The sequence below is a fragment of the Setaria italica genome, chromosome III (genome assembly GCF_000263155.2).
Source record: "Setaria italica strain Yugu1 chromosome III, Setaria_italica_v2.0, whole genome shotgun sequence".
In the NCBI taxonomy this organism is placed as follows: Eukaryota; Viridiplantae; Streptophyta; class Magnoliopsida; order Poales; family Poaceae; genus Setaria; species Setaria italica.
Window position 1 is genome coordinate 557,355 of NC_028452.1, and position 14,463 is coordinate 571,817.

The 14,463-nt window shown below is 47.6% G+C and overlaps 2 protein-coding genes across 2 annotated transcripts; one reads left to right on the plus strand and one right to left on the minus strand.

Moving 5' to 3' along the window:
* Nucleotides 1-266: 266 nt before the first annotated feature.
* LOC101782502 (oxalate--CoA ligase) lies at nt 267-2,147 on the plus strand. The gene has a single exon (XM_004959961.3). The coding sequence runs from the start codon at nt 333-335 to the stop codon at nt 1,917-1,919; it is 1,587 nt and encodes a 528-aa protein (XP_004960018.1). The 5' UTR covers nt 267-332; the 3' UTR covers nt 1,920-2,147.
* A 1,337-nt stretch (nt 2,148-3,484) lies between these two features.
* Nucleotides 3,485-9,147, minus strand: LOC101782917 (probable LRR receptor-like serine/threonine-protein kinase At1g63430). Its single transcript, XM_004959962.3, has 13 exons — nt 8,537-9,147; nt 7,964-8,102; nt 7,429-7,500; nt 7,201-7,344; nt 6,954-7,103; nt 6,480-6,587; nt 6,335-6,405; nt 5,720-5,959; nt 5,430-5,635; nt 5,229-5,361; nt 4,960-5,117; nt 4,571-4,786; nt 3,485-4,057 (listed from the first exon to the last, which is right to left on the minus strand). The coding sequence occupies exons 1-13, from the start codon at nt 8,658-8,660 to the stop codon at nt 3,812-3,814; spliced, it is 2,007 nt and encodes a 668-aa protein (XP_004960019.1). The 5' UTR covers nt 8,661-9,147; the 3' UTR covers nt 3,485-3,811.
* Nucleotides 9,148-14,463: the final 5,316 nt, after the last annotated feature.

A 14,463-nucleotide genomic window follows, 5' to 3' on the forward strand; every position in this document is an offset into this window, starting at 1 on the left:
AGTTTGAAAGATTCACGGTCTACCCGCTGTAAGACGCAGCTGAACCCGCCGGTCGGCTGAAAAATCCTTCGCTTTTACGGCCGCCGCGTTTGCTCTCTCTGTACAGCAGACAGCACTCACCAGGAAGGAAATCAAACTTGGTTTGGGTTCTTCCCGTCCACAGCAGTCACCGGGAAGGAAAGCACCGCACCGCACCAACCGCCGCTGGCTGACGAGGCAGCCAGGCCCGGGCGGCCGGGCGTATAAATACCAGGCCACGGCGCCAACCGAACAAACAACCTCGCCCCCCGCACCACGCAACAGCACACGAACCCCACGCGCAAAACAAAACAATGGCGGAGGAGGCCCCCACTCTGACGGCGCTGCTCAAGAAGGCGGCCGCCGCCTTCCCGTCCCGCCGCGCCGTTACCGTCCCGGGGAAGCTCGAGCTCACGCACGCCGCCCTGGACGCGCTCGTCGACGCGGCGGCCGCGCGCCTGGCCGCCGACGCCGGGGTCCGCCCCGGCCACGTGGTCGCGCTCTCCTTCCCCAACACCGTCGAGCTGGTGATCATGTTCCTGGCGGTCATCCGCGCCCGCGCCGTCGCGGCGCCACTCAACCCGGCCTACACGCAGGAGGAGTTCGAGTTCTACCTCTCCGACTCCGAGTCACGCCTCCTCCTCACCAACGCCGAGGGCAACCCCGCCGCGCAGGCAGCCGCCGCCAAGCTCGGCCTCCCCCACGCCGCCGCCACCCTCAAGGACGCGGCCGGCCCGGTACACCTCCACGGCCTCGCAGCCGCCAACGCGGCCAACGGGAACGGCTTCCACCAAGAAAAAGACGACCACAACGAGGCGTCGGACGTGGCCCTGTTCCTGCACACGTCGGGGACCACGAGCCGTCCCAAGGGGGTGCCGCTCACGCAGGCCAACCTGGCGGCGTCCGTCGGGAACATCCGCTCCGTGTACCGCCTCGCCGAGACGGACGCCACCGTGGTGGTGCTGCCGCTCTTCCACGTGCACGGCCTCCTCTGCGGCCTCCTCAGCTCGCTGGCCTCCGGCGCCTCGGTGAGGCTCCCCGCCGCCGGGCGCTTCTCAGCGTCCACCTTCTGGGCCGACATGCGCGCGGCGGGCGCCACGTGGTACACGGCCGTGCCGACGATCCACCAGATCATCCTCGACCGCCACGCGTCCAAGCCGGAGGCGGCGGGGTACCCGGCGCTGCGGTTCATCCGCAGCTGCAGCGCGTCGCTGGCGCCGGTGATCCTGGAGAAGCTGGAGGCGGCGTTCGGGGCGCCGGTGCTGGAGGCCTACGCGATGACGGAGGCGTCGCACCTGATGACGTCCAACCCGCTGCCGGAGGACGGGCCGCGGAAGCCGGGCTCGGTGGGGCGTCCCGTGGGGCAGGAGATGGCGATCCTGGACGAGGAAGGGGCGCGCGTGGCGGCAGGGAAGCCCGGCGAGGTGTGCGTCCGGGGCGCCAACGTGACGGCGGGATACAAGGGCAACCCGGAGGCGAACGAGGCGGCGTTCCGGTTCGGGTGGTTCCACACGGGGGACATCGGCGTCGTCGACGAGGAAGGGTACCTCCACCTGGTGGGGCGCATCAAGGAGCTCATCAACCGCGGCGGCGAGAAGATCTCTCCCATCGAGGTGGACGCCGTGCTGCTGGACCACCCCGCCGTCAAGCAGGCCGTCTCCTTCGGCGTCCCCGACGACAAGTACGGCGAGGAGATCAACTGCGCGGTGATCCCCCGCGAGGGCTTGGTGATCGGGGAGGACGACGTGGTGGCGCACTGCCGGAAGAACCTGGCGTCATTCAAGGTGCCCAAGAAGGTGTTCGTCACCGATGACCTGCCCAAGACGGCGACAGGCAAGATACAGCGCCGCATCGTGGCGCAGCACTTCGTCGTGCAGCCCAAGGCCGGTAGCGCTGCCTAACTAGTGCGCGCGTCGCCGTGTGTATTTTCATTTGCTCCCTCCTTCCGGCATAGTGAAAGGTCCAGATAATCCAAATTGTGTTCTGGCTCAATGTACCTCCTAAACTATGTTATTTGGTACAACTTACTTCATAACGCAATTTGCATTTTTTTCTCTCCACACACAAGTTGAATGCTATTACCGCTTTCGTTTCGAGCAACTCCAATATATTGAGAAAAAATATCCTCTTTCCTACGATTCTCAACAGATTGAGAAAAACTGTCCCCTTTCTCTGTACTTCACGGTGCAAGCCAAAGCGTTACCCGGTAACGCTGCCTAACCAGTGTGTGCGCCGTCGTGTGTATTTTTATTTTACCACCAACAAAATATCAAGCTGTTAAAATTTTTATCAGTACGTTTTATCATTCATCTTATTCAGAAAATTACGTAAGCAACATCTATTTTGTTCGTAAGTCCACGTTATGTATTTTAAGCATGATTTAATTTTTTATGTTTGTCATAAATTTTTGAATAAGATAAAGGGTAAATATCGCACGAAAAGGAAACAAGAACGGTGGCAAATATTTTATATGGAAGGAGTCGATGTTATTGCCGCAGGACTGCGAGGTGGACCATGTGACAAACAGTGAATAAGCATTTCTCGTGGTGCGTGTGGTGATTGCCATTACCGCTTTCTTTCCGTTAGCTCTTGTCTTGTTCTGTATTCGTACCTGCTTGTGGCTGCGCATTGAGTACTTTGCTTCACCGGTTAGCTTGGTGTAACGTGGCGAGTTCTGGAACGCGCGATGGCAGGTGGCAGCGAGAGAGTATCTGCATCTGTGCTTGCAATGCATCGCAAGTCTGCCTCCGACCTTGACGTTTGAGCGGTAAAATGGTGTCTCCTTGCCTGCAGGTCACTAGGCGCCGAGGGAGGAGGGGTCAGGTCGTCACCTGCTTGCTCTCTTTTCCCGTTTTTTCTGGTGTCGATCGCCAACAGCTCCGACAGCGACTTCTCCTAGACTGTCCCAGATTTTGAGCAAGTATGTGAGCAATCAATCCAAACATCCAATCGTGCGCGAATATTCGAGCTACACCACGAATGGTGGAGTGCCTCGTCGTCGCGACACATACAGCAACACGAGAACGGACGGACGGAAGCGGTCCTGGAATACCGGCCAGCCAGTAGATCGTAATCCAAGTTCCTGGTCATCACGAGTGCGAGTGCGACAACCTTTCCTCTCCGTCCACCCCTTTTCCGCCATTTTCTGACCATCTTTGCTTGCGAGCTGAGTAGACCTCAGCTTTATCTTTGAGTACATGGAGCAGGAGCACACGCACCTCAGTTAACTTGATTCCTGTTGGGTTTGATAAGTCATGCGCTCATATCACGGTACCCTTTTTGTTGGGGCCTGCGCACGCAGAGAGGCGGAGGGAGGCCAGGCCACACAACACGATTGCTTCGTCCTGAGCCGGATACAGGAGCAGAGCAGTCGCGCTCTCCAAATCCATGGTCAATATTGCCTACCATTCATGCTCCACGCAACGAGGAGCAAACAAGGAACACACAACCGAACAAAGAGCACAGATCTGAGCAGCACTACTACCTGATCATATCAATAATCAATCCATAGGGGCGGCCAACCGAGATGCCAGATAAGTTTTCATCAGACAGACAGGCGATAGCATTGCACAAACATTCGCAATGCCTCCCCTCACACCATCATCAGCTACAACAAACCGTATTACATCAGTCGAAACAATCAGTGTCGTGCGCGAAAGCGAAACTCAGCAGAAGACGCCTGCTCGTTCGCCACATCCAACGCCTCTCTCTATACGTCAAGCAGACAACAGTCGTGGCTAATATTAGTGTGGGTGACCATGAATTTACAGGGTATGGGAAGGTAGTAGGCATGTCACAAGGCCAGCGCGAGCTCGGCCCACGCCAGCGACGACTCCTTGAGGATGGCGGCCGCCGACAGGTCGATCCCGTTCTCCAGCACGCCGGTGATGATCTGCATCGACGGCCTCTTGGAAGGGTCAGGGTCGATGCACCGGCTCACCACGCTGCACAGGACTGCGAGGTCCTCCGTCCTCACGTTGCTCAGCTCCGGGTCGACTAGCTTCCCGATCTCATCGGCCTGCTGGAGGAACTTGGTAGCCTGCGTAAACAATCAGAATCAGAAGGGACCTGTGAGCACATTTTTTGCCAATTGCCAATGGACTCTTTCAATTAGTGAAAACATTTTTTTGCCTTGGCGCCTTCACAATGTTAGTACTAAGCATATCGCATCTGCACCCATGGTTTTTCAAGTATGCAGTCCACCATTTCTACTTCTGAACTTTCCTTTTCAGTCTAGTTCATGGTGGCGTGAAATTAGGATTTTGGAGCAGGCTTGCTTTTTTTTACATAAATCAGAATCAGCAGTGAGCGCCCTTTTTTCTTCTTCAGTTAATGAAACCAACAGATGGCCTTCGCAGATATTAGTAATAAGTGCAATGCATCTGCACCCATAGTTTTTTCAAACCTGCAGCCCCCATTTCTACTTCTGAACTTTATTTTGCAGTCTAGTTCGTGGCGGTACGAAATTAGGATTGTGGACCAGACTCACTTAGTTTTTTATGTAAAACATGCAGCGTAAGAAACAAATAATAAAGGACATAGATTGGCTCACCCAGTCGACCAAATAGCCTTTATCCTTGCAGTATGGAAGCCGCCCACTGATAATCTCCAGTAAAATCACTCCGAAAGCATACGTGTTGCCTTGGATATCTGCATGTAAATCCTCCGCAGAATCCCCGTGACCAGGGAAAGAAGCTTTGCTATTGAAGTGGCTTGGAGCCTTCTCATGTTTTGAGAACATCATTTTCCAGCACTCGAAATCAACCAGCTGCAAAGAGACACAGAACAGAAAAATGATTGTTTCGCCAACTTTGATACTATTTACTCATGAAAGATAAATAAAAATAAATAAATATAAGATAATCAAAAAACAGAAAGGGCATAGGTCTTCAGTGGCTGAATCAACTAATACGCGTTTACTAGCTTATGTGCAGGATATACCTTTGGCGTAAAATCTTCTGTAACGTACACGGAATTTGAATTCAGCTCAGATATAGCAAATGGGGGTTGCAGCTCAGTATGCAAGTATCTTAGACCCTGGGCGATCCCAATAGCTATTTTCATTCGCCTAAGCCAAGATAACTGGGCTCCTTCTCCATCTAAAGAAAAGCGTTCACAATAAAATCTATTAGACATGAAATAGGCATTACTACCAAAAAAATAGACATGAAATAGGCATTACTACCAAAAAAATAAAGAGAACGACTTACAATGTAGATGCTCAAATAAGGTCCCATTTGATGCATACTCAAAGACTAGCATCCTTGAGAATGGATCACTCTCTCTGCAGTAGCCTAGAAACTTTGCTATGTTCTCATGGTTCAATCTTGCCAGATCAATAACCTGAAAAATCATCCCATTTAATTTCCAGAAACGGAAGTGTTTGTATCCCATAATGTTACATAACTTACCTTGTTTTGGTAAAAGAGTTCATGGTGGCTAGTCCAATGACCTTCGAAGGCGCATAATGATATGACTGAAACTTCAGGACCATCCTTCATTGTCCCTTTGTAGACTACTGTCTCAGGAGTCGAGCCAATAATGTTGCTAAAATCTTCACAAGCTACCTCAAGCTCCTGGCGACTTAATTTTGGTAAACTTTTCAGCATATCAGAATCTGGAGAGAACATGGATACATCAGCCAAAATTCAGATTGATTGATTCATTGACTGTTCTTTTGGGCAATGAAGTTAATACTAACCAATCAACACTGTTATCTCATCGCTCCAACTCTTTGATCGATTCCATGAGGATATTCTTATAGAAGGCTTCAGCTTGCAGCTTCTGGAAGCAGTAACGATACCAGTTATCACAAAGACAACCAGAAGAACGCCTGTTGCAATTTCTAAAACAAGGAGCCAAGTTGGTTGCTGCATTTTTTCATGCTTATGTACAGGATGTTTGGCTCCATTTATGCCACCTCGCTGGCCAGTAGAACCACCTATGACAAAAGAGCAGATTCATGTTCAGTGGGGATTGCAATGAGGTCCTGGGAAACTACAAAGTGTTGCCTATGAAGTATACAGCTGCAATCCACATTTTCTGCTTGAATTTCAAATCGATAGGTCATGAGTAAAAAGTAAAAAAAAATGTTCTGTGATGTAAGTGTATGAAAAAAGGTGTCTAGCGTGACACAGTGATAACAAACTCTAACAGAAAACATCTAAAGGTATAGCACGGATATAGCAACAGATGTTTATGTTTAGTATTTCAATTCAGTGATAAAATCATTCTATTCAGGTACAACATACAACAGTAGCTGAAACATATCAAGTTTAAAGTGATTATGTTGGGTAGTAGAAAACAAGGTACATACTTATACAAATTTGCAAAGCTCGTTGTTGGGTAGAGTACTCATCCTGGAAGCAGTTCCCTTGGAAACTTGACCTGCAAAAAGGCCTTGTAAATGGGCAAACTTAATGATATACAGAAATGGTAGCAAGTATATCATCTAATAGTACCTTGGAAGATATTTCAAGCAGGGTGGAATTTTTCCGACAAGAAAGTTGTAAGAGAAATCCCCAACATATAATCGGGGTGAAGGGCATAGTCCATTGTGAGCTGTGGATCTGATGGAGCAAACAGATACGAATTCAGATAAAGTAACACAACATCAGGATTCAGGACACTGAAAGGTGGCTTTGCTCTGACTGGAAACCGTAATAACAGAGACAATTGGCAAGCATCTATGATGATCATTGCTCATTTGCTCTGATGATCATTTGTTTTGTTTGTTTTTCCATGAATCATTTTTATGCCGCAAATTAAAATTTAACTTGGCCATACATGTATTCGTTCCATGAATATATAGTATAATAGCAGTGCTGTAACTAAGTGCATTGGGAAATCTGGCAATTCTAGAAAATTTATATAGATATCTTTGGTACAGTATGACTATGGATCACCATGCAAAAGAAGAGTTAGAAGTCACCAACCCGATATTTGCAGTAGGAGAAAAACTGCCAGCATTGCTTCCTGGAATTGATCCCTTCAATCTATTCCTGTCCAACCTCAGTTCAACGAGATTCTGTAGTTTTCCCAGCTCCGGTGGTATATTCCCAGTCAACCCATTGGAATGGAAATTTCTACATGAGAATAATGAAGCAGCGTCCTTTAGTTCAGGTATCACTGATGACGTCAAACCAGAAAGTTACAAGTGCAAGAATAAGACATGTGCCTTACATTAAGCTCACGCTGTTCAAGCCGCCTAACTCAGAAGGGATAGGTCCAGTGAGCCGATTAACGCTCAAATCCAGAACCCTCAGGTTCCTCAATGAGCCTATTTGTTTCGGGATTGTGCCAAAGAGCAGGTTATGATCCAAATACCTGTCCAGAAAATGAAACAACTTCAGAGAAACGGTATAGCTAACTTACGAAAACAAGTTGAAACGACATAGAAAAGGAACATACAGCTCTTGTAAGAAACTAAGCCGTCCAAGATCAGGTGCAATGAATCCCTTGAGTGATGAGTTTGATAACTTCCTGCAAGATGCAAAGTCCAAATCACGGAATCATTGACAGCAAATCCATTTGAAAAAGAGTTTGACCTAGTAGGCAAGTACAAAATGTTGTTGGACTTTGCCTGTCAGCCTGTGAAGTGTGAACCAAACCTACTGACTACCGAGTAGCGGTGACATCTAACTGGAAAATCGCACTGCATCTTTTGAGCTGTTTGCACATGCACTATGCCAAACATCTACATCAAAGCTGCCAAGGACGAGCCAGTGGAAGTGGTTAAGTACCAAACAAGCCTTCACTTGAATACCTAATCCTACTGATTCGAAGCTTAATAAGCAACTAAAGCTCTTTTTTTCCCTGTCCACTTCAGTACACAGCAAACAATTAGCAGGTTGCTGATACTGGCATGCTGCTAACTGGGTGCCAAGCATGAAGCAAAGAGACCATGAGTGAGATCTAGGAGCAGGAGAGCGGCGGAGTGCCTTACAGTGAGATGACGGAACCCTGCGGCGCTGAGCAGATCACGCCGTGCCAGTCGCAGGCGTTGCCGTCCGCATCAGTCCAGTCTGATAGCACGGAGTGAGGGTCCTCGATGATGGCGCGTTTGAATGCCATGAGCGCCGACACTGGCACAAATCCACACATCAGAGAGAAAGGACTAGAACGGGGAAATTCAAATCGTAACTAGCTAGTAAGCAGCAACAGTTATCAGATCATATGTTACAACAGTGTCACGAGCTCACAGATCAGAAAATGTATGCGCAGAAGGGAGAAATATTTCGATTTTTTCGTTTTGCAAATTAAAGATGGCAGTAAAGCGGTTGCATTTGGCAGGAACGGATGTATGTCTGAGGAGAACAGATCAGGGCGCAAAATTTGAAGACCGTTTAAAATCAGGAGGGCGCAGAAAAGGGAAGAAACTAAAACATAGTATCTCCTAGCAATGGAACCGACGGGGAGCACAAGGGGCGCAAATTGAGGCTGCAAGAATTCGCACAGAAACCGCACAAATTCCCCGTGGAAAATGAAGAACGGAAAAGGAGAAGGAAATAGCACTCACCGTCGCGGCTCATGGCAGAGGCGGCGGAGCATTGCAGGAACACGACGCCGCACTGCAAGGCGAGGAGGACCTGCAGGAGGCTCGGCACCGGCGTCGGCGCCGCCGCAGCCCAGCGCCCGCTCATGTCCAAGCCTAAGCTGGTGGTGCCAAATCGCCAACCGCAGCTTGATCGCGACGAGTGAATATTCCACGAGAGGGGCCGCAAACCGGTTCAGTTCACGGAGCCATGGGTGGCCGCGCCGCTGCTCGGCCGGTCTGGGCACCGCCGCTGCCGCTCAGCACGGGCACGTGGGGGTGAAGGGGGAGAAAAATGGGAGTGGGGAAGTGGAGTTGGTTGGGGAGTGGGAGCAGTTGGAGTAAAGAGAGGAGGGAGGCGAGGCGAGCAAGGGAAGCAGCAGACGCCGCCGGGGCCAGGCGCAGCGGCAGAGGATGTCGTGTGGAGGGAGGATCTAGTGCGAGGAGGCCGGAGGCGGAGGAAGCGGCTCGGGGAGGGGATCGTCGTCGGAGGAGGAAGGTGGCGGACTAGTTATTGCGCGCACTACTCTGCTCCAAATGTAATGTAATGTAATCTAGCGAGCATAATCAGGGATTATGTTAGTATGTTATGGGGGCATCAGCATCTCTCTCTTTTGTTAAGACTGCTAATGGCATGGCAGTATTAGCACTAATTTAATCTCCCTGCTGCCATTGGGGACTCCTGTCGCTTCGCCTAGATCTTTTCTTTTCTTTTTCTTTTTCTTTTTTTAAAAAAAGAGTTCCGTTTGATCTCTGGTTTGATTGGTCAGAAATGTTTGATTTTGACTGTTGTTCTTGGTGACTTGTTCTTTTCTGTTGCACCACCAATGCGGTCCAACAATTTTCTGAATCTTCTTAGAGGCTTTGGATTATTAGATGAGAACCAAGAGTTGTTTTTCGGATGCGTTTTGCTAATACGATAACAGTAATGTTGCTCGGCGCACATACTTTGGTGTCAATCGTGCACAGGTACAAGATAGGAATGCGTTGGTAGCAGCAGTGAAGGGAATGGGGAACGGAAGACTGTCCAGGACAGCACGGTTGTCTCGTCGCGTTTGGACACTTGATCACCGCCGGCAGGGGATTGCATTACACTTACAGCTAGCGCCGCTCTCTCTGTCTCATCGTAATTCGTAAATTTGTGCTGTAGCTACCAGCTAGGTTGAAATTCCAAGTCAAGAACACTGGTTCTCTGACCGGCGCCGAGCATTGTTGGTCACATGGCTTAACCTCTCGTGAACAAGAAGCTTTTCCTGCTCCCGTTTGGGGCTCCCTTCCAGCTCCAGCCGGTTGCTTACGGTTGCATCTCGCCGAGCTGTATCCCTGCGGCGGTTACGTTGCTCCAAAGGCCGGTCACAGCTTCGTTTTCCAGGATTGTAGTAGGAGGGTATATCCTGGACTGGACAGCCTGCACCGTGTTGCAGGTGCCCAAAGAAAGAAAGAAACGACAGTGCCTTTTCAGCTAACGTTCATGTGCTGTTCAAGGCTCAGTTTCAAGTGCTCGACTTGCGGATTTTCTTTTCCCTTAATGATTACTAAACGGACTAGTGTTCATCAAAGGCCGGCCCTCTTGCACAATTCACATGCACCTCGGTGACAGTACAGTTACCTGGGTTGTCACCGGAAGAAGATCACGCGAGGACGCCGAGGAGAAGGAAGAGAAACGAAGCAGAGGATTCGATTCCAAGTGCAGAGCAGCAGGGCGAAAAGTTATCCCAGAGAGAGAGAGTGATGATAATGGAACGGTGGAATAATCAAATTAGCAAACTAACTTATCATAATCATTTCGTGAACATAAATAAAACAGTAACTATGACTTTCCAACCACAAGTTATCTAATGATTCAATAACAAAATATTTGCAGCAGCTACCTCATAGAATATCAATTCCCATCATCTCGTATCAACATACTAAAGAACACACGTATGTCTCTCATGCCAACACATCCATATAAGCAACCACTTCACAAATGGATCAATAACAGGTAAGATGGTGACTTAATCAACAAATATGGCATGAGAAATACCAAATCAAGAGTAGACATCAAGATTTACGTGAAAATTCCTTATGGGGAAAAACCAAGGGTGGCGGTATTTGGTGGATTAAGACTCTCCTCTTCTCTCCCTAACCCTAGCTCTCTCCCAACAAGAAGAAAACAACTCTCTATCTATTCCTGAGATGGGGAAGAGCTATATCTATTCCTAAATTGGGGAAGAGCCATATAATAGCAGCTTTTCAGATTTGCCTTCGGAGCTCCAGAATATTGCAAACACCCCCAATTTCAACATACAACATGTACAGGTTTTGTTTTGCATAACAAATGAGCTAATGGGCTTCCAAATTTTGTGAATTAGGAATTGCACATCACAATTCTCCACCTCAGCGACAAATGAATCATAGAGGAAATACATCAAGCTTCTTGATGCCAAAAGTTCAATCTTCAAATGCTTTATCTTCAAGTGAATAATTCAACATGTAACAAACTCACCACCACCAATGCTCCACTTGGGAGCTAACTTGGGTAAGAACGAAAACCAACCAAGTTCAAGCAATGCTCAAACTTGGCCTTCGGGACCACCTTGGTTAACATATCAGCCAGGTTGTCTTTTGTGCTAATTTTCTCAACATACAAAGTTTTCCTTTTCACATGAAGCTGAATAAAGAAATTCTGCACATCAATATGCTTGGTTCTCTTATGAAACTTTTCATCTTTTGCACGGTGAATCGCTTTTTGACTATCACAAAAGACAACACGATCAACTTGCTCAATGCCCAAATCACCAAGGAAACCATGCAACCAAATAGCCTCCTTCACTACCTCATTCAAAAACATAAACTCAGCTTCTGTGGTAGATAAAGCAACTGTATGCTGCAAGGTTGCGCTCCAGCTAACACAAGACCCACAAAGCTGAAACACATAACCAGTGAGGGAGCGCCTCTCATCAAGATCCCCAGCAAAATCAGAATCAGAATAACTAACAATTTGTTCCAAATTTGCTGCCCTTTTTTCAAACATCAAACCATATTTGCTTGTGCCTCTAAGATATCTGAGGATCCATTGTACTAGCTTCCAATGTTCTTTGCTTGGATTTGACATAAACTGGCTCACAACACTAACTGCATGAATATTAGACTAGCACATGTATTAGCACATGTATTAGTTGACGACTATGTTTCACAAGTCATGGACATGAAGATGTCAAACTAATCATGTGGGCACGTGTAGAGACATGTGCTAGGACTGACCCAACGCGAGTTATATAGTTCTCTCTTTACACTTTGTCCTTAGACCTGAGATTGTCGCATGTACACGAGATGTGGATCAACTTACTTAGGAGCTATCAAACGCTACACTGTAACTGGGTAGTTATAAAGATAGCTTTCGGGTTTGTCAAGAAGCATACTATAAGATATGATAAGTCAAGATGGAATTTGCCCCTTTCTATTTGAGAGAGCATGCATGGCCACTTGTCTCTGTCCGTGGGAGCATTCGCCCATGGCAGGTTGACTTTAATTTGGCAGGTACGAGCTAGGAACTCTCAGCCATTCAGGAATCAGGAGTGCACGCAGCGGCGAGCCGGCAACGAACGAGCCTTCCTCTTGTTGTTCTTGGTGCCGTTGCGGGCAGGCCACGGGCGCCATCGCCAACGCAGCACCCTACCAACAACCGTCAACCGCTGGCCCGGATCATATCATATAGACCGCCCACCCCAACGGAAGGAGCACCAAGCACAATTGCGCAAAGAAAAAGGAAGAAGAAGAAGCGAGCATTCAAGGCCGCCATCCGCTAGAGTATATGCAACAGCTTTTCTTCCTACCACTGCATGCATTTAGCTGCCACTATCAGGACAGTGCACTCTCGCTTTCATTCCGATCGTCCGGTACGTACTTCTACTGCTACTAGGATAACTTTTCTGTTTCTTTCTTCCTTCCCCCTTGAGAGATACCCGCCAAATTAAATTAGCACGAGTGAACATTACCACAAAATCGAAACCCAAGTTTTTTTTTTGTAAGGCGTTTTTTTTGTAAAGCTCAACTTTGCTTCAACCAACCACTCTTCCACTGTTGCTATGGATGTGACGAGGAAATATTTGTCTGGTCTATTGAGTTCAGCCGTATTGATGTTCCAATCCAATCGACTAGATGCTTCCTATTGAGTTGAGTGCTGCTGTCGTGTTGAAGTTCTAATCCAACCGGTAGTACGTTGTGTTAAATTGAGTGGTAGTCGTGTTGATGTTCCAATCCTACTAGTTGAGTTTTAGTTTTCTCATAATTTTCTTTTCTTTTCCAGACTATGACCTCCCAGGGTTATAAGTCTTGTATTTTGAAACCTGCACTGTCTTGTCTTGTGCAGTTCGTTAAAAAAATGCATGGGAAGAGTAATAGCGATATTAAAAAACAAAACTATGCACACGCATGCAAATGCAAGTATGCAACACCCTGCAGTCCGTAGAATTGCTTTGGAAGAAATGCCAATGCCATCAGCACTTGCCACTTTGTATTTGGATATTCAGGAATGGCCTCGGATCCCACTAGCTTCTACTACATGTCGTCGTATACAATTCCGGGTCCTGGCCGTGTTGAGTAATCTGGAAGCGACCAGCCTTGAAGCGGGCGGACAAACGCAAGACCCCCAGATGGCTGCCTCCTTGCTGACCCCACAGTAGCTTTTGTTTTTGCTGATGTGCTTGTTGCTTAACAAAACCATATATAAATATTTGATTTTCTTCAGATGGTGGGTACTGGTGGTATTTGTAAATTCTAAATGTAGGCAGGCAGAGCTCATCCTGCCATGGATGCATATAGCACTATCATTGCAGTGAGCACCAAGTGTTGTGCCTCTGCCCAGCTACCAGCTAGCATTGTTCAACCCATAATTCAAGCAAGCGGCAAGAAGAAGAAGAAAAGAAATAGGGCCCCTGCTTTTGGCAAAAGGATGCAGAAGTAAACTATAGCAACAGGAGAGGATGATCAAGCTTTGTCTTTGATGTATGAGATGGCAACATTTTCTGGCTGGGGTCCTTGTCTGTGGAAGTAGGAATAGGACGGCACACCACCTAAAGATCTCATGGCTGTGTCTCCAGCTCCTATGATGGCGCAAGGCACGCCGGTCGTCGCAGTACGTACTGTAAGGCCCCCAGGGCACATGACCAACCGTGTCTTTATTTTATACACTCAATCCAATCACAAATACGTATAAGCTGTTAATATATTAATTATGTAAGGTACCACTTTGACCACCAATTAGATAAATAAAAAAATGTTAATTTGAATAGAAAAGGTTGTATATAATGAAAAAATTATAATGAATTTTGTAACATCAACCTTACTTGCCAAACTATTTGTAGTTTTAGTTACTAATAATGTCAAACCCAAATGAATTTGCCTTAGAAAAACATAATTAAAACTTAGAATCCACCAATACAAGGATAACAAAGGTCGGACCAAGAACATCTAGACATTCAAAAGGTTATTGCTATTAAAAAATTGATTATCTATAAGGTAAAAGAAAAGAAATAAGGAACCATGCATTCCGAGACTTCACTTTCTCTTAAGTAAGTACCACTGTATTAGTACGAAACATCATGTTTCCCATAAAAAGGGAGCGCTCACACTGTTGGTTGTATACAACTGTTGATGTATTTGTATTCAAAGCAGGCATGTGGTCGATCCCTTTGGTCCAGCTCCGTTCGGTCCGACCTCATCGCTCGCAATCATCTTCCTTTCGGTCTCTGATGTTGGCCTCTTCTTAATACCGGCACCTGCTCATCCCATCCCATCTCATCTCATCCATGGATACATGGATCGGAGCTAGTGTAGTAAGCATCAGCGAACTAGCATAGGGACCTGGCCTAGATCCTGCAGCAATTGCAAATGGTCCCGTGCTGTGAACAACCAGCCATCCGTCACCC